Source organism: Zalophus californianus, chromosome 15, assembly GCF_009762305.2.
Source record: "Zalophus californianus isolate mZalCal1 chromosome 15, mZalCal1.pri.v2, whole genome shotgun sequence".
NCBI lineage: Eukaryota > Metazoa > Chordata > Mammalia > Carnivora > Otariidae > Zalophus > Zalophus californianus.
The window spans coordinates 46116249-46142282 of record NC_045609.1 but is presented as its reverse complement, the minus strand read 5'-3'; the positions used below and the strand labels follow the sequence as shown (position 1 = coordinate 46142282).

At 41.5% G+C, this 26034-nt stretch overlaps 1 protein-coding gene across 1 annotated transcript in view; it reads left to right on the top strand.

The window, feature by feature from the left end:
• The first annotated feature begins 11 nt into the window (after positions 1-11).
• The window catches only part of LOC113920408 (GATA zinc finger domain-containing protein 14-like), a 46394-nt gene continuing 20371 nt past the window's right edge, over positions 12-26034 (top strand). Inside the window, exons 1-3 of the mRNA XM_035724133.1 lie at positions 12-458; positions 23988-24059; positions 25290-25365. Of these exons, the coding sequence (XP_035580026.1) occupies positions 181-458; positions 23988-24059; positions 25290-25365 (426 nt within the window). The 5' untranslated portion in view covers positions 12-180. The remainder of the gene's footprint in view (positions 459-23987; positions 24060-25289; positions 25366-26034) is intronic.

Sequence of the window (26034 nt, the reverse complement as noted above, 5' to 3'; positions counted from 1 at the left end):
CAGGGGAAGATAGTGGGATCATTGCCCCAGAGCCAGCCACTTACCTGTTCTGCGCAAAGGGCAGGTACTAGGTGGAGACTCGCAGAGCACCTTAGGGAAAGGACTGGAGGGAATAAGGCCCCAGGGCACAGGGGCTTGAGGGGAGACAGTGGATGAAGCAGAGGCCTGTGGTGACTGGGCATGGCCAGCACTAATCTCACCCCTGCCCCAGGAGAGAGTGGGGCCTCAGGGGCAGCTAAGAAAATAGGGAGCAGCAGCATCTGGGTCCCAGGCCCTGCACTCTCCCTGCTCCTGCTTCTGCTCCTGCTGCTGCCACCTCCACTGCTGAGTACAGGGAGCTTCCTGCACCGCCTCCCAGCTTGGAGAAATTTCCACCATGGCATCATGCACCACAGGAGCAAAGCACAGAAGCTGGGCACCTGCGAGGGTGCCTTTAACCTCTTCTTCCTCTTAGACACGTGAGCAGCTTTCCCACCCTGGCCCTGGGTGTTTCTCAGGACATGTCCCTCAGTGCATGGAGTGGCTCAAAGGGATCCCAGCCTCTGGGAAAGGAGAGGTGGAGACAGTCTTAACCACACCCAAGATAAAACCCACTTTTCCTGAGGCAGAAGGAATGCCCCAAGAATTTGTTCCCTGGGACTTTTCCTTTTGGAAAGGAAAAAAGGCCACTATAGGGTTTCTAGGTGGCTCTCAGTCCCTCCTCTGACATGGCCAGGATCTGTGACCTTCATGCCCTTTAAAACAGCTGGAGGGGCAGGTGATTGCTAGAAGCTCCTTCTCAGCAGTTATTAGAAGCTCGCTGGGTTTCAGTTTCTGTCTGTGCTATTTTTTTGCTTCTGTTGCTTTTCACCCCATGTGGATTCTATTTTTACTGGGTGCCAGAGAGATTGCCCTATTGCTTCTGTTGGGCATTAGAACTCGCAGGGCTTAGAACTTTGCTTTCCTCCCAAGGCTTTTGCTTCTTTCTTCAACCACTTGGAGACCACATTCCAGATTGTGTGCACTTCCAGAACAGCTAGGTCTGACAAGGTATTGTCTTGGGAAGCTGGGCTGTGCTTTAGGCACTCTGTGGCCATCAGAGAAGGAAAGGGGGTGGATCTTCATGCTTGGAAAGACCGGAGACATTGCCTTGTTTCCATTTCCAACTTGTCTGTTGGGTAGACCCATTCAATAATAATAATAGTATGACGGTCAATAATGTCATCGTTGAAGTACATTTTGGTTTCCAAAGGACTTCCGCTGCTCTTCCATCATCCTCAAAACCATCCTGGGGTGTAGAGTAGGAAAGGCATTTTGCATTTGCAATCTCCTGGAAAGGGGACAGGATCCAGAGGTTGGATAAAGTAGCCCCAAGACTGGTAGGTGAGTCCAAAGGCCCCCTCATCTGCCATCCTGTTACAGTGCCCTTAATCATGCCCCTAGTCTCTGCTTTTAAGTCCAGTATGGGCACAACCCAGCCCTGGGATGCATTGGGAAGGGTTCTGGGTATAGGGGGGCCTGTGAAATAATGTTAATTAATATTAATTAAGCAATTTCTACATGCCTGTGATGTACTGAACTAAGCCTCCCAAAGCTTAGGGAAGTGGATACTATTTCTGAAACTGAGGCTGGGAGGGATTACTGATTTGTTCAATGTCAATTGAGTCAGTTTGCTGCACAACATTAGATAGTGGAGGATGCTCCCTTTCCTCTCTTCTGAGAAGGGTGTGCAGTTGAGGGACAAGAAAGGTGCCAGAGAAATGGCTTCCTCAACAAAGACGTCCCCATTTCTTGTCCCTTTCATAGCCCTGCTCTTTCCCCCTTCAGCTTTTAAATGCTGGGAGGTGGGACTGTTCTCTCTGATCACAGCTGGCTGCAGCTATATGTTGAAGTGAAGGGTATGGACCTCACCCTGCAGGCTGGGAGGGCAAGGCGGGAAGGGGAGCAATCAAATCCCCTGTACCTTCACTCATGCTCCAGGATCAAGGCTACTCCACAGGCCCCCCAACCCTTATTCTGACATGCTATTCCAGCCAGGCAGAACTGAATCCTGCTGGCTGCACAGATGGGAGGAGGAGCTGAGGGTGTCCATGAAAGAGCCCTTACACACCCATTTCCCAGCCCTGGGCCATCAGTGAGGTGTAAGGCTAAAGCCTGCCTGTGGTTAGGCAGGCAAGGCTTGTCTGAAACCACAGCAAACTCCTCAGCTCCAGGGAAATAACACCATCTCCCTGGGACCTGTGCACATCTAGTCTGGTTGAAGAAGGCCTTATATACTGCCTTTGAGGGCCAGCTTGATGAGAAATTCCTGGAGGGTGAGGACATACTCCCTCCAGCACTTCTTCCTGCTGCTCTCAGGGGAAGGGGAGTAATGACCACTGAGGGTCAGCCCCAGTTTTGCAGTCAGTCAGACTGCAGTCACCAGTCATGTTCCCCCTGGACAACTTGCTTCACCTCTCTATGCCTCAGTGTCCCCCTCTGTATGATGGGGATCTTCATACCCAACTCGCCAGGTTGTTTTGAGGATGAAGGGGAGTTTGTAGACAATATGCCCAGCACAGTGTCAGATGGAACTGTGGAAGATGAGTATAAAATGCTGCCGGGGAAGGCAGAGTCAGGCATGCTGGGGCTGGGGACTCCCTGGCACTGCAGGAGCCCCTGACCCAGCCCTGACTCCCTGGCTCAGCTCTCTTCCGATGTGCCCTTTGGGGTGGCAGGATACAGGTCAAATGCCTCTGCTGGTGACACTCCCAAGGTTCTCTGGGGCCTTTCATCCATGTGATGAGCAGTCGTATTCATTCATTCATTCATTCATTCATTCATTCATTCCCTTAACAATTCATCCACTCACAAATAATATCTGAGCAACTGCTACACAACAGTCACTATTTGGGTGTGGAGGTAAGGCAGCAAACAAAACTGGACAAAATCCCTGTCCTGGAGTTTCCATGACAAAGAGGAAATAAATAAAAGAGGAGAGGAAGTAGTATATTAGATGGGATAAGCACCAGGGAAAATCAGGGCAGGAGGATGGGAAGTGTTGAGGGAGGGGCCTTTCTGATGAGGTGGTCAGGGAAGACAGGGCTGACAGACTAGAAGGTTGTGGGGGGATGGGGATGAGAGGGTGTTTTTGAGCAGAGGGAGCATGTGACCAGATCTTGGTCTGAAAGGATCACAATTGAGGGACCAAAGGGCAGAACCTGCAGGGAAACCAGTGCAGGGGCTGGTGCAGGGATCCAGGGAGATGATGGTGGTGTGGACCTCTGTGGACCTCTGGGGTAGGGGTGGAGGTGCTGAGTGGCCAGACTCTGGATCTATCTTGAGGAATCCAGACAGGTTGGATGGGGGAGCCCAGGTGTGGCCATAGACTGGGAACAAGGGGAAAGCGGAAAGCAGCTCCATCACTGAGCCTTCCTCTCCACTGTGGGTAAATGTTATCTATTTCACCGATGAGGAAAAAAGGCCACTCAGGGCCAGGAATGACCCCCTAAAGCCCTCAGATGGGAAGACATGGAGCAGGAATTGAAACCCTGGAATGTCTTCCTCCAAAGCCCATTCCAAAGACTCCAAGGCTGGGTGCGTCCCTGAGAATCCCTGTGGTGGTCTTGGAGGCAAACCACAGTCTGTCACCTGCAAGAAGGTCTTGAGTGGTTCGCTTCCACCTTATTCATTAGATTCATTAAGTTGAATTGGGTGAAAATTAGTGAGCCCTGCCATTGCTCCAGGATTGACTCCCTTTGAGGGCCAGGGAACTCCAGGTTGAGGGAGTGGCCTGAGTGTGAGACCCTCAGATGATCCCAGAGTGTGAGGAAGGAGCAGGATAGAGGAGGAGGAAGAAGGAAGGGGCTGGCCAATGGTGGGCCCTTGGGCCAATCTGAGTGATGTGTGTTATACCTCAAGGGCATCTGGGGGATTCACTGAAAGAAACATTTTTATCAGAGGAGAGATGGATCAGATCTGTGTTCTTGAAAGAACCCCTGATATTCCTTGGGGAGTAGATAGGAAGGGGGGAAGGATGGCATCATGAGTGGAATTAAAGGGGGAAATCCTAGGAGTTCCTGAAAGCCTGAGAGGCTGGGAAAAAAACAAATGGGAAACCAGATCAGGTGTGCCCAATGAAAAAAGAGGGAGACAGACCCCACCAAATTTCCTACATATGTGGCACAGTTGGAATAGGAGGGGCTGGTATAGACAAGAGAGACAGAGCTTTGGATCCATCATGCCAGCAACATGGGCATGTCACTGTGAGTGCACTGTGGATGACAGGTCTCACAGCTGCTTTTCCTAATGTTAAAAGATAAACTGAGGCACTTTGTAATTTTTAAGAATTAAAGTATACATGGATTTACATCAAGTCACACCAAACTTAAGTTGTTAGGAACACTGCATTGGCAGGATTCAGTGCTGAGATTTATATAGAGAGGATGTAAAAGAAAAACAAAGAAATTATTTGATTATAGTTTAAGTAGTTACCTTACTTGGGAAAAGCCTACTTAAGCTGTTTTTTATTGGTTTTCTTATATAGGCTACCAACAAGGCATTAGGACCACCTTAGTCTAATGACCTTTTTCTATAGATACTTTGGAGTGGCATATTTTTCTACCTTTCATTCATTTACATTTTTTGAAAATTCCCCAGAAAATTTCAGTCTAGAAGTTGAGTTAGTGGTTTGTTCCATCCCACTGAAGTCCCTTATTCTTGAGAATAGGTCAGTTCAGTTAAACAGTGGTATCTCATCTAAGGAGGTGGTGCTACAGATGGGCTCCCAAAGTTAGACCTATACCATGTGAGCAATCAGATATTTAATAAGATGCATTTTAATGAAAACAAAATAAAAGTTAATGGTTAGAGCAGACAAAAATCGGGTTCTGAGTTCAGAAATCGGTCAATTGAGAAGAAGTACAGACATAGGGCTCCTAAATGTGAGCTCAAAGCACCTTGTGTAGTTTGAATGTTCCTGGTGGTGTCAATGGGTGTTCAAATTATTGTTCTGAGTGGCCTACCCAGCAACACACACAAATCTTTTCTGTGCATGAGCCATTGTGTTGATTTCTATGAAGTTTATATCAAGTTATCCAGCTCAGTTTGCAGGGCTTTGGGGAAAAAGCAGTTTTTGATTTTAGGGATTCCAAAGCAGGAGGGTAGGAGAAAATTGAAAGCATTAGTTTAGAGAACTGTAGACAGATATTGGAGGAAAACAGAAGAATTTAGGATCCATTACATTTTACATGTAGGTAGAAACACCTCAAAGACAATGAACAGGTCTAGCTAGAATCTGATATCCATGAGGGTTGTGTTGTAGTTTTTACTGAAACATAATCTTCATCTCTACCATTATCCCAATTTCTAGCAAAAATAATCTCAGTAAGACTAATTTGTTTGCAAAATCACTCTAGTCTCATTAAACGGGGCTTAATTATTTCCATAAGTACAGGAAGAATAATGATTTTATGTATAATCTCAGATATGATATACCAGTTAAAGCTTTGATGATATCTAAGAGGACTTATTGTCTCCATTAAGGACCACCTGGGTTTTTTAAACCTGGTAATAAGGAATCTTTGATTAGATTTTGTCATTGTTTTTTGTGGTTTTGTGATTAGATTATTTATTTTTTTTATTATTATGTTATGTTAATCACCATACATTACATCATTAGTTTTTGATGTAGTGTTCCATGATTTTTTGCGTATAACACCCAATGCTCCATGCAGAATGTGCCCTCCTTAATACCCATCACCAGACTAACCCATCACCAGACTAACCCATCCCGCCACTCCCCTCCCCTCTAGAACCCTCAGTTTGTTTTTCAGAGTCCATAGTCTCTCATGGTTCATCTCCCCCTCTGATTCCCCCCCTTCATTCTTCTGCTCCTGCTATCTTCTTTTTTTTTTTTTAACATATAATGTATTATTTGTTTCTGAGGTACAGGTCTGTGATTCAACAGTCTTGCACACTACACAGTGCTCACCATAGCACATACCCTCCCCAATGCCTATCACCCAGCCACCCCATCCCTCCACCCCCCCCACCACTCCAGCAAAACTCAGTTTGTTTCCTGGGATTAAGAATGCCTCATATCAGTGAGGTCATATGATACATGTCTTTCTCTGATCGACTTACTTTGCTCAGTATACCACTCTCCAGTTCCATCCACATTGTTGCAAATGGCAAGATCTCATTCCTTTTGATGGCTGCCTAATATTCCATTGTATATTTATACCATCTCTTCTTTATCCATTCATCTGTCGAAGGACATCTTGGCTCTTTCCACAGTTTGGCTATTGTGGACATTGCTACTATAAACATCGGGGTGCACATATCCCTTCGGATCCCTACATTTGTATCTTTGGGGTAAATACCCAGTAGTGCAATTGCTGGGTCATATGGTAGCTCTATTTTCAACTTTTTGAAGAACCTCCATACTGTTTTCCAGAGTGGCTGCACCTGCTTGCATTCCCACCAACAGTGTAGGAGGGTTCCCCTTTCTCCGCATTCCCACCAACATCTGTCTTTTCCTGACTTGTTAATTTTAGCCCTTCTGACTAGTGTGAGGTGGTATCTCATTGGGGTTTTGATTTGGATTTCCCTGATGTCAAGCGATGTTGAGCACTTTTTCATGTGTCTGTTGGCCATTTGGATGTCTTCTTTGGAAAAATGTCTGTTCATGTCTTCTGCCCATTTCTTCATTGGATCATTTCTTCTTTGGGTATTGAGTTTAAGAAGTTCTTTATAGAGTTTGGATACTAGCCGTTTATCTGATATGTCATTTGCAAATATCTTCTCCCATTCTGTCAGTTGTCTTTTGGTTTTGTTGACTGTTTCTTTCACTATGCAAAAGCTTTTTATCTTGATGAAGTCCCAATAGTTCATTTTTGACCTTGCTTCCCTTGCCTTTGGCGATGTTTCTAGGAAGAAGTTGCAGCTGAGGTCGAAGAGGTTGCTACCTGTGTTCTCCTTTAGGATGTTGATGGGCTCCTGTCTCACATTGAGGTCTTTCAACCATTTGGAGTCTGTTTTTGTGTGTGGTGTAAGGAAATGGTCCAGTTTGATTCTTCTGCATGTGGCTGTCCAATTTTCCCAACACCATTTGTTGAAGAGACTGTCTTTTCTCCATTAGACTTTCTTTCCTGCTTTGTCGAAGACTAGTTGACCATAGAGTTAAGGGTCCATTTCTGGGCTCTCTATTCTGTTCCATTGATCTATGTGTCTGTTTTTGTGCCAGTACCATACTGTCTTGATGAGGACAGCTTTGTAATAGAGCTGGAAGTCTGGAATTGTGATGCCGCCAGCTTTGCTTTTCTTTTTCAAGATTCCTCTGGCTATTCGGAGTCTTTTCTGTTTCCATACAAATTTTAGGATTAAGTGTTCCATTTCTTTGAAAAAAGTGGATGGTATGGTATTTTTATTGGGCTTGCATTGAATGTGTAGATAGCTCTAGGTAGCATTGACATCTTCACAATATTTGTTCTTCCAATCCATGAGCATGGAACATTTTTCCATTTCTTTTGTCTTCCTCAATTTCTTTCATGAGTATTTTATAGTTTTCTGAGTACAGATCCTTTGCTTCTTTGGTTAGATTTATTCCTAGGCATCTTATGGTTTTGGGTGCAATTGTAAATGGGATCGACTCCTTAATTTCTCTTTCTTCTGTCTTGTTGTTGGTGTATAGGAATGCCACTGATTTCTGTGCATTGATTTTATATCCTGCCACTTTTACTGAATCCCTGTATGAGTTCTAGCAGTTTTGGGGTGGAGTCTTTTGGGTTTTCCACATAAAGTATCATATCATCTGCAAAGAGTGAGAGTTTGACTTCCTCCTTGACGATTTGGATGCCTTTGATTTCTTTTTGTTGTCTGATTGCTGTGGCTAGGACTTCTAGTACAATGTGGAATAGCAGTGGTGATAGTGGACATCCCTGCTGTGTTCCTGACGTTAGGGGGAAAGCTCTCAGTTTTTCCTCATTGAGAATGATATTCGCTGTGGGTTTTTCATAGATGGCTTTTATGATATTGAGGTATGTACCCTCTATGCCTATATTCTGAAGAGTTTTGATCAAGAAAGGATGCTGTACTTTGTCAAATGCTTTTTCTGCATCTATTGAGAGGATCATATGGTTCTTGTTCTTTCTTTTCAAAGATTTTTTTTATTTATTTTAGAGAGAGAGAGAGCACAAGAGGGGGTAGGGTCAGAGGAAGAAGCAGACTCCCTGCCGATCAAGGAGCCCCATGCGGGACTCAATCCTGGGACTCCAGGATCACGACCTGAGCCAAAGGCAGTCGTTTAACCAACTGAGCCACCCAGGTGCCTTTGTTCTTTCTTTTATTAATGTATTGTATCATATTGATTGATTTGTGGTTGTTGAACCAACCTTGCAGCCCAGGGATAAATCCCACTTGGTCGTGGTGAATAATCCTTTTAATGTATTGTTGTATCCTTTTGGCTAGGGTTTTGGTGAGAATTTTGGCATCCATGTTCATCAAGGATATTAGTCTGTAATTCTCCTTTTTGATGGGGTCTTTGTCTGGTTTGGGGATCAAGGTAATGGTGGCCTCATAAAATGAGTTTGGAAGTTTTCCTTCCATTTCTATTTTTTGGAACAGTTTCAGGAGAATAGGTATTAATTCTTCTTTAAATGTTTGGTAGAACTCTCCTGGGAAGCCATCTGGCCCTGAGCTCTTGTTTGTTGGGAGATTTTTGATGACTGCTTCAATTTCCTTAGTGGTATAGGTCTGTTCAGGTTTTCTATTTCTTCCTGGTTCACTTTTGGTAGTTGATACATCTCTAGGAATGCATCCGTTTCTTCCAGATTATTTAATTTGCTGGCATATAGTTGCTCATAATATGTTCTTATAATTGTTTGTATTTCTTTTGTGTTGGTTGTGATCTCTCCTCTTTCATTCATGATTTTGTTGATTTGGGTCATTTCTCTTTTCTTTTTGATAAGTCTGGCCAGGGTTTCTCAATCTTGTTATTTCTTTCAAAGAACCAGCTCCTTGTTTCATTGATCTGTTCTACTGTTCTTTTGGTTTCTATTTCATTGATTTCTGCTCCGATCTTTATTATTTCTCTTCTCCTGTTGGGTTTAGGCTTTATTTGCTGTTCTTTTCCAGCTCCTTTAGGTGTAGGGTGAGGTTGTGTATTTGAGACCTTTCTTGTTTCTTGAGAAAGGCTTGTATTGCTATATACTTTCCTCTTAGGACTGCCTTTGCTGCATCCCAAGGATTTTGAACAGTTGTGTTTTCATTTTCATTGGTTTCCATGAACTTTTTTAATTATTCTTAATTTCCTGGTTGACCCATTCATTCTTTAGAAGGATGCTCTTTAGCCTCCATGTCTTTGAGTTCTTTCCGACTTTCTTCTTGTGATTGAGTTCTAGTTTCAAAGCATTGTGGTCTGAAAATATGCAGGGAATGATCCCAATCTTTTGGTACCAGCTGAGACCTGATTTGTGACCTAGGATGTGATCTATTCTGGAGAATTTTCCATGGGCACTAGAGAAGAATGTGTATTCCGTTGCTTTGGGATGGAATGTTCTGAATATATCTGTGAAGTCCATTTGGTCCAGTGTGTCATTTAAAGTCTTTATTTCCTTGTTGATCTTTTGCTTAGATGATCTGTCCATTTCAGTCAGGGGGGTGTTAAAGTCCCCCACTATTATTGTATTGTTGTCAATGTGTTTCTTTCCTTTTCTTATTAATTGCCTTATATCATTGGCTGCTCCCATGTTAGGGGCATAGGTATTTACAATTGTTAGATCTTCTTGTTGGATAGACCCTTTAAGTAGGATATAGTGTCCTTCCTCATCTCTTATTACAGTCTTTGTTTTAAAATCTAGTTTGTCTGATATAAGGATTGCCACCCCAGCTTTCTTTTGGTGTCCATTAGCATGGTAAATGGTTTTCCACCCCCTCACTTTCAATGTGCAGGTGTCTTTGGGTCTAAAATGAGTCTCTTGCAGACAGCATATCGATGGGTCTTGTTTTTTAATCCAATCTGATAGCCTGTGTCTTTTGATTGGGGCATTTAGCCCATTTATATTCAGGGTAACTATTGAAAGATATGAATTTAGTGCCATTGTATTGCCTGTCAGGTGACTATTACTGTATATTGTCTGTGTTCCTTTCTGATCTATGCTGCTTTTAGGCTCTCTCTTTGCTTAGAGGACCCCTTTCATTATTTCTTGGAGGGCTGGTTTCGTGTTTGCAAATTCTTTAGTTTTTGTTTGTCCTGGAAGCTTTTTATCTCTCCTTCTATTTTCAATGACAGCCTAGCTGGATATAGTATTCTTGGCTGCATATTTTTCTCGTTTATTGCTCTGAATAGATCATGCCAGTCCTTTCTGGCCTGCCAGGTCTCTGTGGATAGGTCTGGTACCAATCTAATGTTTCTATCATTGTAGGTTACAGATCTCTTCTCCCGAGCTGCTTTCAGGGTTTTCTCTTTGTCTCTGAGACTCGTAAGTTTTACTATTAGATGTCAGGGAGTTGACCTATTTTTATTGATTGTGAGAGGGGTTCTCTGTGTCTCCTGGATTTTGATGCCTGTTTCCTTCCCCACATTAGGGAAGTTCTCTGCTATAATTTGCTCCAATATACCTTCTGCCCCTCTCTCTCTTTCTTCTTCTTCTGGGATCCCAATTATTCTAATGTTGTTTAATCTTATGGTATCACTTTAATTGAAAATAAAGAAGCTGAGAAAAAGAGAAATAAACAACTACTGGATCATGAGGGCAGAATTCGAGAGATAAGTGGTACCATAAGGTGATTAGATTTTTTAAAGCTAAGAAGCCAAACCAATCACCTGCCCAATTTCATCCTGATAGAAGGAAATCAGATTCTTATTTAGCTTACACAAATACCTATATTGTCATGTAAAATAAAAATACTCAAGGGGCACCTGGATGGCTCAGTCAGTTGAGCATCCAACTCTTGGTTTTGGCTCAGGTCATGTTCTTAGAGTCCTGAGATCAAGCCTGGCATCTGGCTCTGCATGGAGTCTGCTTGGGATTCTCTCCCTCTCTACCTCTGCCCCTCCCCTCACTCTCTCTCTCAGATAAAAAAAAATTAATAATCTTAAAAAATACTCAATAAGAATTTCTGAAGAATAGAGGGACCAGATAGAGAGAAAAAGATACTTTATTTTCAGTTAAGAGTTTGTTTACTAAATTTCTATAAACTACAGGTAAATTAAAAGAAGGGGAAAAAGGACTCCTTAAATCTGGGGGGAAACATAGAAAAACAAGCAATATTTGAAAAAAATGGTCATAAACTTATAATAATCCTTATGAGTTCTTCTAGTTCTATATAATTAATTCTTGATTAATGTTTGATTTTCAGTTAGAAATTTTATGAGTACATCAGTTTCTCCATTAGTGTTCAGAAAATTCTTCCTCAGTTCAATGATATCATCTTTTTTTAATAATTTTTTATTGTTATGTTAATCACCATACATTACATCATTAGTTTTTGATGTAGTGTTCCATGATTCATTGTTTGTGCATAACACCCAGTGCTCCATGCAGAATGTGCCCTCTTTAATACCCATCACCAGGCTAACGCATCCCCCCACCCCCTCCCCTCTAGAACCCTCAGTTTGTTTTTCAGAGTCCATCGTCTCTAATGGTTCTTCTCCCCCTCCAACTTACTCCCCTTCATTCTTCCCCTCCTGCTATCTTCTTCTTCTTTTTTTTTCTTAACATATATTACATTATTTGTTTCAGAAGTACAGATCCATGATTCATCAGTCTTGTACAATTCACAGTGCTCACCGTAGCACATACCCTCCCCAATGTCTATCACCCAGCCACCCAATCCCTCCCACCCCCCACCACTCCAGCAACCCTCAGTTTGTTTCCTGAGATTAAGAATTCCTCATATCAGTGAGGTCATATGATACATGTCTTTCTCTGATTGACTTATTTCACTCAGCTTAGTGATATCATCTTAAAGGGATCCGAAACTTGTACCTGGAAATTTTTCAGAAAGGGTCCTTTCCATAAATCTCTGAAGAGAAACTACTTCTGCCAAAGCACTAGTGTAAAGCAATAACTATCTATAAATCTCAAAAGACTTAAAAGCTTAAAAACAGCCAATATTAAAGATCTGATGAGGGTTCATTACAATGCAATTGACAAGGAAATTTTGTTTTCTTTGACATACATCTTAAGATCATAATTAGAATTATGACTGATAACATAATACCAAGACATTGATTTCTAGGAATTCCATACAATATCTGGAACACTTACTTTACTAACATAGATCCATACAAATATAACCTAAAAATGGTTTAACATATCTTATTTGACAATACTTCCCTTGTAATTCAACATGGCAAACTAGCATTAGTTTAACATGTCTCTTTCATAAGGAGAGAGAAAAAATAGTTTGAGATGTTCCAGGAACCCTCTTAAATATCCCAAAGTTATTTTGAAGTCAAAAAGACTTCATTTTGAAATTGATAAAGAGAAGTTTATTTTAAAAAATCAGATATTGCAAGGGAGGAGGCAAGACGGTGGAAGAGTAGGGGACCTCGTTTCATCTGGTCCCTTGAATTTAGCTAGATAACTATCAAATCATTAACACCCATGAATTCAACCTGAGATGTAGAAAAAGAATATCTGGAACTCTGTAAGTAGAAAAGTGACCACTTTTTGCAAGATAGGAGGTGCAGAGAAGTGAATCTGAAGAAGATAAATGGAGGGGGGAGGGAGCCTCTGTAAGCTGGCTACCAGAAATTGATATAGCCCCAGAGGACAAAATGGGAACCCTTAGAAATCTGCTCCAGTGAGAGACATCCCTGCCTGAAAGGTGTTCAGGGGATGAAATGGGAAGATTTCTAGGTGGGACAGTGTGGTCTCAGGATCCCTGGAGTCACAGAATTAACAGGGGTGCCTGAGCTGGTAGAGTTCCCAAACAGTGGAGTGGGGAAACTGGTTATGGTCAGTGAGCCCAGCAGGGGGGCTCTCAGCTCAATTTGCCATAAACTGCAAGCTAGGCCAATTGGGTGACCACTCTCTGCCTGTGGACCCTGTAGAGGACTGGAACACAGAGACCCTCCACCATCCCCTGGGAGGGGCGGAATGGGTCGCCCATGATCCAGCGACTGCTCTTAGTACCAGGGTCCTACAAAGAGTAGTAACGCAGGACCCTACGACTTCCCCGTGGGAGATCACTGTGGGCGAGCACCACGGGAGTCTGCAGTTTGGCACACACAAAAGTGAAGACCATTTTATCCCAGAGGGTTTACTAAAGAGAAGAGACCATGTCTTTAGGCTCTGGGGATGGAGATCAGGTGCAACCATTTCCATTTTGATCCTCTAAAGAGGCGTGGAAAGCCTTCAGGGAACAAATGCCACACAGAAGACCAGCTTACACTGAGCCCAGTCCCCTGGCAAGGGGTGGGGCAACTCCACCCAGGCAAAGACACCTAAGAAGCAGCACAGCAGGTCCCTCCCTGAGAAGACCAACTGGAAGAAGAGGTGCAGAGCAAGTTTACAGACCCCACAAAACTGTAAAACTCCAGTGCTAGGGGAAAATAGTATATAGAATTTGAGGTTTTTTCTCATGATTCGTTTATCTTTCAGTTTAAAATTTTCCATTTCTTTTTTCTCTTTTTTCCCTTTTCAACTAGTTTCTTATTTTATCAACTCTTTGTTTTTAAGTCCTTTTTTAACTTTCATTTTTTTACATTTACATTTTATAACTTTTTTACATTTTTTAACTTTCATTTTTTACATTTACATTTTATAGGTAGATTCTTCATTTTTGGCTTCCTTTAACTCTATTCAATTTTATTTATATATATATATAAGTTTTGCTTACATTACAATTTTGGGATTTAATGTCTTCTAACACATAGACCAAAATACACTCAGGAACAAGTGGATCACCCTGTTTTGTCCACCCTGTGAGATTATATTCTCTCTTCCCCTCCCCTTCCCTTTTTTCTTTTTTCTTTTGCTTATTCTTTTGCTTTTCCGTTTTGGTTTCTGACCTCTTTGGATTTGTCTAGTGTGTACTTTGCTTGAGTCATGGTTGATATTTTTTATTCTGTTCACTTGTTCATCCATTCTTCTCTGGGCAAAATGACTAGAAGGAGGGATCACCACAAAAGAAAGAGGTAATACTCTCTTCCACAGATCTAATTGATATGGATATAAGTAAAATGTCAGACCTGGAATTCAATATAACAATTATAAAGTTACTAGTTGGACTGGAAAAAAAGCATAAAAGATACTAGAGAATCTCTTAGCACAGAAGGGAGATTTAATTAGGCCAAAATTAAAAATGTTCTGAGATGCAGTCTAAATTGGGTGCTCTAACAGCTAGGATAAATGAGGTAGAAGAGATAGTCAGTGACATAGAAGACAAACTGATGGAAAGGAAGGAAGCTGAGGTAAAGAGAGAGAAACAACTAATAGGCATGAAGAGAGGCTTTGAGAAATCAGTGATGCTACAGAACGTACCAACATCAGAATTATTGGGGTGCCTGAGGGTAAAGACAGAGAGAGAGAGAGCCAGAAGATGTGTTTGAGCAAATCATAGATGAGAACTTCCCTAATCTGGGGAAGGAAACAGGCATTCATGTCCAAGAGGTAGAGAGGACCTCTACCCAAATCAATAAAAATAAATTAACACCCCAACATATAATAGTGAAGCTTGAAAATTTCAGCGATAATTTAAAAATAAAAAGAAAATATAGAGAAAATAAAAAAATAAAGAGAAAATCCTGAGAGCAGCTCAAGAAAAGAGGTTCCTAACCTACAGTGATAGGAACATTAGACTTGCATCAGGCCTATCCACAGAGACATGGCAGGCCAGAAAGGGCTGGCATGATATATTCAGGGCACTAAATGAGAAAAACATGCAGCCAAGAATACTTTACTCAGCAAGGCTGTCATTCAGAATGGAAGGAGAGATAAAGAGCTTCCAGGATAAACAGAGATTGAAAGAATATGTGACCACCAAGCCAGCCCTGCAAGAAATATTAAGGGGGAATCTTGTAAGCGAAGAGAGAGCCTAAGAGTAACATAAACCAGAAAGAAACAGACAATCTACAGAAACAGGGACTTTACAGGTAATACAATGGCACTAAATTCATATCTTTCAATAGTTACTCTTAATGTAAATGGGCCAAATACCCCAATCAAAAAACACAGGGCATCAGATTGATTAAAAAAGTAAGACCCATCCATATGCTGTCTACAAGAGACTCACTTTAGATCTGAAGTCACCTCCAGACTGAAAGTGGGGGGGTGGAGAATAATTTATCATGCTAATGGACCTCAAAAGAAAGCTGGGGTAGCAATCCTCATATCAGACAAATTAGATTTTAAACCAAAGACTCTAATAAGAGATGAAGAGGGACACTATATCATGCTTAAAGGATCTACCCAACAAAAAGATCTAACAATTCTAAATATTTATGCTCCCAATTTGGGAGCAGCCAATTATATCAACCAATTAATAACCAAATCAAAGAAACACATAGATAATAATATAATAATAGTAGGAAAATTCAATACCCCACTCACAGCAATGGACAGATCATTTAAGCAGAAGATCAACAAGGAAACAAGGGCTTTAAATGACACATTGGACCAGATGGACTTCACAGATATAGACAGAGCATACCATCCTGAAGCAACAGAATACACATTCTTCTCAAGTGCACATGGAACTTTCTCCAGAATATATCACATACTGGGTCACAAATCAGGTGTCAACTGATACCAAAAGACTGGGATTATTCCCTGCATATTTTCAGACCACAATGCTTTGAAACTTGAACTCAATCAGAAGAGGAAATTTGGAAGGAACTCAAACACTTGGAGGTTAAAGAGCATCCTACTAAAGAATGAATGGAGAAAGGGGAACCCTCCTACACTGTTGGTGGCGATGCAAGCTGGTGCAGCCACTCTGGAAAACAGTATGGAGTTGAAAAGTTGAAATAGAGCTACCCTATGACCCAGCAATCCAGTACTACTGGATATTCACCCTAAAGATACAATTGTAGTGATCTGAAGGGGCACCTGCACCCCAATGTTTATAGCAGCAATGTCCACAAACTATAAAAGAGCCCAGATGTCCATCAACAGATGAATGGATAAATAAGATGTGGTATATATACCCAATGGAATTTAATGCAGCCATCAAAAAATGAAATCTTGCCATTTACAATGATGTAGATGGAACTAGAGGGTATTATGCTAAGCAAAATAAGTCAATCAGAGAAAGACAATTATCATATTATCTCACTGATAGGTGGAATTTAAGAAAGAAGGCAGAGGATCATAAGGGAAGAAAGGGAAAAAATGAAACAAGATGAAACCTAAGAGGGAAACAAATTATAAGAGACTCTTAATCTCAGGAAACAAATTGAGAGTTGCTGGAGTTGGGGGGAATGGGGTGGCTGAGTGATGGATATTGGGGAGGGTATGTGTTGTGGTGAGTGCTGTGTGTTGTGCAAGACTGATGAATCACAGACCTGTACCCCTGAAACAAATAATACACTATATGTTAATTTAAAAAATGAATGGGTCAACCAGGAAATTAAAGAAGAATTTTAAAAATTCATAGAAACTAATGAAAATGAAAACACAACTGTTCAAAACCTTTGGGATGCAGGAAAGGCAGTTCTAAGTGGGAAGTACATTGCAATACAAACCTCTCTCAAAAAATTGGAAAAAATCCCAAATACACAAGCTAACCTTACACCTAAAGGAGCTGGAGAAAGAACAGCAAATAAAGCCTAAACCAAGAGGGAGAAGAGAAATAATGAAGATTAAGAAATAATTAAGATTAAGATTAGAGCAGAAACCAATGACATAGAAACCAGAAGAACAGTAGAACAGATCAATGAAACTAGAAGCTGGTTCTTTGAAAGAATTAATAAGATCAATAAACCCCTAGCCAGACTTATCAAAAAGAAAAGAGAAAGGACGCAAATTAATAAAATCATGATGAAAGAGGAGAGATCACATCCAAAACCAATGAAATACAATCAATTTTAAGAACATATTATGAGCAACTATATGCCAACAAATTAGGCAATTTGGAAGAAATGGATGCATTCCTGGAAACTTATAAACTACCAAAACTGAAACAGGAAGAAATAAAAGATCTGGACAGACCTGTAACCACCAGGGAAATTGAAGCAGTAATCAAAACCTCCCAAAAAACAAGAGTCCAGGGCCAGATGGCTTCCCAGGGGAATTCTACTGAACATTTAAAGAAGGAATAATACCTATTCTACTGAAGCTATTTCAAAAGATAGAAATGGAAGGAAAACTTCCAAACTCCTTCTATGAAGCCAGCATCACCTTGATCCCAAAACCAAACAAAGACCCCATCAAAAAGGAGAATTACAGACCAATAACCCTGATGAACATGGACATCAAAATACCCATACTAGCCAATAGGATCCCACAGTACATTAAAAGGATTATTCACCACGACCAAGTGGGATTTATCCCTGGGATACAAGGGTGGTTCAACATTTGAAAATCAATCGATGTGATATATCACATTAATAAAAGTAAGGACAAGGATCATATGATCCTCTCAATTGATGCAGAAAGAGCATTTGACAAAATACAACATTCTTTCTTGATTAAAACTCTTCACAGTGTAGGGATAGAGGGAACATACCTCAATATTATAAAAGCCATCTACAAAAAGCCCACCGCAAATATCATTCTCAATGGGAAAAACAGCTTTTCCCCTAAGGTCAGGAACATGACAGGGATGCCCACTTTCACCATTTTTGTTCAACATAGTACTAGAAGTCCTAGCCTCAGCAGTCAGACAGCAAAAAGAAATAAAAGACATTCAAATTGGCAAAGAAATCAAACTCTCACTCTTTGCAGATGACATGATACTTTATGTGGAAATCCCAAAAGACTCCACCCCAAAATTACTAGAACTCATACAGTAATTCAGTAATGTGGCAGGATACAAAATCAAAGCACAGAAATCAGTTGCTTTTCTATACACTAACAATGTAACTATAGAAAGAGAAATTATGGAATCAATTCCCTTTACAATAGCACCAAAAACTATTAAGATACCTAGAAATAAACCTAACCAAAGCGGTAAAGGATCTGAACTCTAAAAACTACAGAACACTTATGAAAAACATTGAGGAAGACACAAGAGATGGAAAAACATTCCATGCTCATGGATTGGAAGAATAAATATTGTGAAAATGTCTATGCCACCCAGAGCAATCTACACATTCAATGGAATCCCTATCAAAATACCATATCAACTTTTTTCACAGAGCTGGAGCAAATAATCCTAAAATTTGTATGGAACAAGAAAAGACCCTGGATAGCCAGGGGAATGTTGGAAAAGAAAGCCAGTGCTGGTGACATCACAAAGCCTGACTTCAAGCTATCTTACAAAGCTGTGGTCATCAAGACAGCATGGTACTGGCACAAAAACAGACACATAAATCAATGGAACAGAATAGAGAACCCAGAAATAGACCCTCAACTCTATGGTCAACTAATCTTTGACAAAGCAGGAAAGAATATCCAATAGAAAAAGAACAGTCTCTTCAATAAATGGTGCTGAGAAAATTGGACAGCCAAATGCAGAAGAATAAAAATGGACCATTCTCCTACACCATACACAAAGATAAACTCAAAATGGATGAAAGACCTAAATGGGAGACAGGAATCCATCAAAATCCTAGAGAACACAGGCAGCAACCTCTTCAACCTTGGCCACAGCAACTTCTTGCTAGACACGTCTCCAAAGGCAAGGGAAATCAGAGAGGGAAACAAACCATGAGAGACTCTTAACTATGGGAAACAAAGTTGCTGAAGGGGAGGTGGGTGAGGGATGGGGTAGCTGGGTGATGGGCATTAAGGATGGCACGTGATGTGATGAGCACTGGGTGTTATATGCAACTGATGAGTTGTTGAACACTACATCTGAAACTAATGATGTAATATGTGTTGGCTAATTAAATTTAAATAATTTTTAAAAATCAAAAAGTATAAACACTTGATTAAATATGATCTGGGTCATCTATTCAAAGTGACAAAGATTTCTAAGGCAAACACAGTTACCTAGTTGTGAAGAACCATAACTCATAAAAAGCCTTAGCTCTTTGATTAGAAGAGACTCAATTCTCCCAAGTAATCAAAGACCTGATAATGACAACATGAAGCACAGGAAAATATTTTGGTAAGTACAGAATATTTGCTTTGAAGATAGATTACAAAAGGGTAAAGAACAATGTTTAATAGTCTGCTATTAAGAGTACACCAATAGTTCAAGAAAACTTTGTTGAACAAATGAAAGAGAATTATGTTTTAATTTTGTATAGGCATACTATTGGCATCAAAGCTAATTTTTAAAGTTCTTATAATTAATTCATTCAATTTTAGCCTCCTGGACCACATAAAATTTTTTCTCTCTTCCTTCTTTTTAGTTCCATTTAGTTTTAACCATTATTCCTCCCTTTTTCATTCTGAATGACTAGTTATTCTCCTTTGAATAGATTTACTTTTTCCCTTAAGAAAAGTACATTTCCATGCCTCATAACTTATCTTACCAAAAACGCATCCTATTCTCCCTGTGTGAAGTCATTTTCTTTATTATTTCTAGTGGCTTTAATTCTATATGTTGATTAGAATTATTAACCCTTAGAAACCTTAATTTCTAGTGAAAACCAGAAGTGAGCATGTATAGATTGTTAAACCAGCAATCTGTAGATTGGCAAATTTATGAATACATTTCATAATCTCTGGAAGTATATCCTTCCTCATAGGAATTTTTTCAAGGTGGCACATCTTTATGAACAAACAAATATCTTTAATTCCTCTATAATAAGCCCAAAGTAGATGAACCTATGTTGACAAATTGTTTCAGTATTTTATCTTATTTGGAAATTGTTTGGAAAAGCAGTCTCTATGTTTGCAGTCTTGACCCACATTCAACCACATGAGAATAGACCTTAGATCTGGAGTACTTCCTGACACAAAGAGATTAAAGAGCCCATACAGCCCGGCAGGCTTATCACTTTGACTAGATATGTTGTTGCTTGTTTAACTTTCTGAATATTCTTTTGTCTCTGCTGAAAGGATATGCATAATAGGGTACCTGGCCAATCCACTGTTATACCTATCTTCTGTGGAGAGAGGCAAGGTTCATTCCACTGTGGCAGGAGGGGTGTGCTTAGGCCAGTCACCATGCCTTAGCCACCAGGAGAGACCCACTGGGCATGGGGACCAATGCCCACTAGTGAAGTTGATCTTGTTCTGTCTCTTTATGTCAGTAAAGCATTGTTCCATCCAGTGCTTGACTACTATGTTTTCCTTGGTAACTCTAATACCAAGATGCACTGATCAGAAGTGTTAAGAGTTCTCTCCTGGGATTGGTAACTGGTGTTTGGTACTATACTCCCTTGGGACTGGTACAAAGGATAGGTGGGCTTTGAAATTCTAGAATATCTTTCCATTCTTATAAAGATTCAGTTTGTAAGTAAGTGTCATTGTTTTTATTCCTCAAAGAACTGAATTGCTGTCTGAATGATATCCAGGGGCTGACCCATCCTCTATCTTCAATTTGCTTCTTCATATCAGGGGGAAGATTTTTCTCCACATTCTCATCACATTTGTTATCTCTGGTCTTTCTGATGATAGCCATTCGAACAGGTTTGAGCTAATATCTCATTGTAGTTTTGATTTAAGTTTCCCCGGTGATTAGTGATGTTGAACACCTTTTCATGGAACTCTTGGCCATTTGAATATCTTCTTTAGAAAAATGTCTCTTCAGATCCTTTATATATTTTTAATTGGCTTATTTGATTTTTACCTTTAGTATATACTTAAGATAGTTGCTTTAAGTCTCTTTTTTAATTTAAATTCAATTAGCCAACATGTAGTAGTACATCATTAGTTTCAGATGTAGTGTTCAATAATTTATCAGTTGCATATAACACCCAATGCTCATCACATCACGTGCCCTCCTCAATTCCCATCACCTAGTTACCCCATCCCCTATCGACCTCCCCTTCAGCAACTCTCAGTTTGTTTCCTATAGTTAAGAGTCTCTCCTGGTGTTTCTCCCTCTCTGATGACTTCCCATTCAGTTTTCCCTCCCTTCTCCTATAATTCTCTGTGCTGTTTCTTATATTCCACATATGAGTGAAGCCATATGATAATCATCTTTCTCTGATTGACTTATTTCACTTAGCATAATACCCTCCAGTTCCATCTATGTCGATGTAAGTGGTAAGTATTCATCATTTCTGACGGCTGAGTAATATTCCATGGTATGTGTGTATATACCTCTTCTTTATCCATTCATCTGTCGAAGAACATCTTGGCTCTTTCCACAATTAGGCTATTGTGGACGTTGCTGCTATGAACATTGGAGTGCAGGTGCCCCTTCATTTCACTACATCTATATTTTTGTGGTAAATACCTCGTAGCGCAATTGCTGGGTCATAGGGTAGCTCTATTTTTAACTTCTTGGGGGAACCTCCATAGTGTTTTCCAGAGTGGCTGTACCAGCTTTAAGTCTGATACCTTGACTTCCTCAAGGATGGCTTCTGAAAATTTAGTTCTTTGAGTGAGCAATGTTCTTCTATTTCTTTGTGCATTTTGTGATTTTTGTTGTTGAAAATTGGGTTTTTGATTATTATAATGTAGTAACTGTAGAAATAAGATTTTCTAAAAAAAAAAAGAATTTCTCACTGGTCTCAGGGGTGTTTTGCTCTTTTTTTTATTATAGACATGTGTAGAGGTTCATTTGTTTTGAGATTTTTCCAAATTACTTTTTCAAAGACTGTATCTTGTGTGGGGACACAAGTTTCTGTTCCTTTAGCTAATTTTCAGCTTATGTTTTGACAGAGATTCCTTTGAATGCCAGCAGTTAGAAACAATTATAAAAATACCACAACATTAAAAAAAACACACACACATACAGAGAAGAGCACCTCTTCCAATATTGCATATGTTATTTACTGGGCATTTCTTTACCATTTAGCTAGGCTTACTCTGAGCCCAGGGATCAACCCAAGGTGAAAGCTTAAGGTCTTCACAGAATATGTTTCTGGCTGGGCATATGTGTAGCTTTCTAAATTTATCTGTGTCCACAACTGCTTTTGAACATCCTAAATTAATCCCAGCAAGGTTAGAGAAGAGACGTACACAATAATTTATAAGTAAGGTCCACACTACTCCCTCTGGTTCAAGGAGAACTTGGAAATAGACCACCGATCAAGACTAAAACTGCCACCAGGCTAGAAAAAAAGTGGGGGAAGGGTGATTAAAAATGCCACCAAACTTTCCTATTATTACAGGATTTCCTTCTCCTTTAGTGCCCACGGTTCTTGGTCATGCTGCTTCGAATAATGAAGAGGTAGACCAGATGAAGAGAGGTGGGCTGCAGAGCAAAGCTTATTGAGCCATAGTAAAGTGATAGTACAAAGCTCCCAAAGAGGGAGGGGACCAAAGAGGGTTGCCACTGGAGTTTCTAAGTCCAGGGGTTTTTATGAGCTTGCTGGCGGGCTGTTTTAATCTGATTAACCCTCCCTGCACCTGTCATCCAATCAGGTTTTTGTCATCTGTCACACGGGAAAGGGTGAAGGGCTCCTTCCAGGGTGGTTTAAAATCCTCTTAAGGGTGGTTTCCTCTCAGGGCGGGGTCCACTTGTGCCTGCCTGCCTTTCTTCCAACTGTCTTCCATCAGTGTCACCCCAGTGTCCCAAGTGCAATGGGGAGAACATGGGCTTTACAACTAGATCTGGGTTCAGATCCATGCTACCCATGGAAATTGTGCCAAATTCTTTGACCTATGAGAGCCTCAGTTTTCTCAACTGTAAAATGGAAATAATTCTGATATCACAAGGCTGTCCTGGAATTGGAAATCATGAATGTAAAGTGCCTCATATATACATGCTCCATGAATGATAATCCTGACATACTTAGGATCACCTATCCTTAGTTACCTCACCACCTATTGACAGTTTTAGAAGCAGCTTAGAAGAAGCAAAAGGAATGGCGGAGTGGAGAAGGATGCTTTGGATGTGTGGGACACATATGTAAACACATGTAAACATGATATTCGGGATGTAAATGAACATAGGGATCATTGGAAGAAAAGGAAGAACCTTCTTGTGGGTTTCTCTGACTCATATGACATGGAAAAGGCATGAACCATCACAGATCCAGGGAAAGAGTCCAGGCATCAGCACCAGCCTGTTTCACTCTAACCATCCACAGAACCATGACAAAAACACTTAGTCAATAAGCCTCCACAATTTGGAATTGTGCAGACCTACAAAGAACTTGAACCTTGGGCAGCTGGGGCACAGTTAAGTGCTTCCCACCTACGCAGAAGGGGTCATCATGAGGCTCCAACCTTCTTTACCCTCCTACTCTCTATCCAGGGATTCACATGGGAGCCAATGGGAACAAGAAACTGAAAATAGGGACAGGAGGGACTTGTGGCTTTCCCTGCTGGTTGGAGCATGATGACACCAGGACAGCACTGTCCTGGGCCTATTCCAGCCCCTCCCCTCACAGTGGGGCTGGAAAAGTCCTCCTATGTCCAGAGTGGCTCAGCTTTGCAGGCTGCAAGGAAAGAGGGAAATAAATAGTCCTAGTAGCACATCCTCTGTGGCTGAGTCCAGGGCTTCTACCAATGTTTGGGTAAGGGGAGGTGGGGGAGAGAACAACATATCAGAATCACTGGGGACTTCTCCGTCGTCCTTCCTTCCTTGCCTAACAGCCCATCTAATATGACCAACCACCTGGGTTTGCACCACAAGTCCCTCATTCTCAAGCATGGGTCTATGTGGTCATCCTCCCCACCATTTACACCAGTGATAATCACCACCATGGTGACCCACTAAGGTTGCTGAGGGTGTGTGATAGACATCAGCTATGTGGGCTGGGGATGAGCTTGCTAAAGGGTCTGTGGGAGGTGGGTCCCCACCTGATGGAGGCATCTAACCCCTCTGATCAATGTTGTTTTGGTTTTCAGGTCAGAAACTGCAAAAGAATCCTGGAAAGAAATTCACAAACTTGTGGAGGAACTGCTGAAGAAGTTCACAAAGTAGGCTTGTGTTTCCCTCTGCCAGGCAGAGTACACAGCTCTTTAGCTCAGTAGGCATGGGCATCCCTCGGGTCAGGAGCACAGAGCCCAGGGCAGTGTCTTGAAACAGGAAAGAAGGACATCACAGTCATTCCATTGGGTCATGGCATCTTTGACTGGCTCCTGCCTGAGAGTCAGGCCATATTGCCGGGGATACAGTCTGCTCTTGAGGACCTAACAGATAGGAAACAAGCAAACCAGTAGCAGTAAATAAACACTTGATTAAGTGATGTCAGGGGCCAAAAGAAAAGGCAAAGGACTTAAGGTAACTTTAAGGAAAAATTAAGACTTCACAGAAAAAAGTCAAGGATGGCTTCCCAGGGTATGTGAAATTTGATCTATTTCTTGAAGGATGGGGAAAACAGGATAACAGGAACCATCAAGGAGACTTCTTGTGGAATGAGAGGTCCGTTTGGGTGCAGAATAGTGTTAACTCAGGGGAGGGCTGAGAGATGAAGCCAGATGGGTCAGCTTGGAGCCAAAACATAGTGATTCATAATGCCAGGCCATGGGGCTTGAATTTTCTGCTGTGAGCTATAGGAAGCCACAGATAGTACTTGTTTAGGGGTCTGACAATATCAAAGTTGTGCTCCAGGAAGAAAAGTCTGATAATAGAGGTAAAATGAGTTGAGAGAAGAACCAAGAGCAGTTTAGCTAAGGGAGAATGAGAGTCGGCAAATGAGAAAACAGTGACCAAGGGAAGGAAATGAAAGGATGTATATGAATGGCTACCAAAAGGGAGAATAACTTTTTGAGAAGAGAGGGAGGTGGGGAAGGAGTTAGGAGGAGGGAAGGGGATCCAAAATATGTTGCAGTAGAGGAGAGGCCATTTGGGAGACCCTCATGCAGAAGTGTGAAGGTGTCTATCTCCTTGAGTTGCACTGTGCACATGCTCGTGTGTGTGTGTGTGTGTGCGTGTGTGTGTGTGTGTGTGTGTGTGTCTTTGGAGAGAGTGTAAGGATGGATCAGGATACCATTCTTGCGCACTCTTCCAGGAAGGCTGCCCATCTCACAGGCCTCAGAATTTCTTTGCTAAAGTTACAGGAAGTTCTGGGGTTTGTAAAGTGAGTCCCCAAACAGAAGAGTTGAGGTGGGGGCAGGGAAATTGTCATGCAGTCCCTCCCTGACTGTCACTGGCTTCATTTTGAGACTATGTTGATGGCTTCTCACAAGCATGTCCTTCCTCCCCAGCCCAAGCCTGAGGATCTCCATAATCACATACTCTTCACAGAGCAACACCCAAATGAAACTCACCCCAGACAGGCAAGTGCCAAGTTGACCCCCAAGGCAGGCCTAGTAAGTGAGACCCCAGAAAGATCAAGGGAGCTGAGGGGTTCCCTGAGACCACAGTGGGAAGCCCACTGGTGTGTGCATGGGCTGGCCTGGGATTCCTTCACTGTGCACTCTGACCCCAAGCTCCAACTCCCCTCTTTCCTCTGACCCCTGGTTGCTCTGAGAATGGCCTACTCTGTACTGCTAGGACCATCCCTGCCCCTCTAAGCCCTGTCATCACATGTCCTGAGTCCTTCTCTCTGTGCTCTTCCCTGTTTTTAGAAGAGGCTAGCTGTGAGGACTCCCTGGATGGGGTAGGACAAATGTGTGGCTTATTTATGAACAGTGCCAATGTTAGGTACCTGCTGTTGTGTGTCACTCACTGCCCTGGGCCAGAGGAGCAGGGAGAGACAAAGTCAGTACCAGGGGAGAAGGGATGGGCAACATCAAAGTGTTGATGGGTCTTGGTGAAGCAGATTTTGGTTGCTTAGTGGGTCTGAGACAGTGGAGCCATTGAGTGGGGTCCTGAACACCAAGCTGGGATAAAAGATTAAGGTGGGCCATGGTGGGCCAAGCAGTTTTCTCAAAAACCTAGAGATAGGAAGTTATGGAGCTTCTGAGTGGCTAAAAGGTTAAGATTCTCATGAACATAAATAACTGAAAT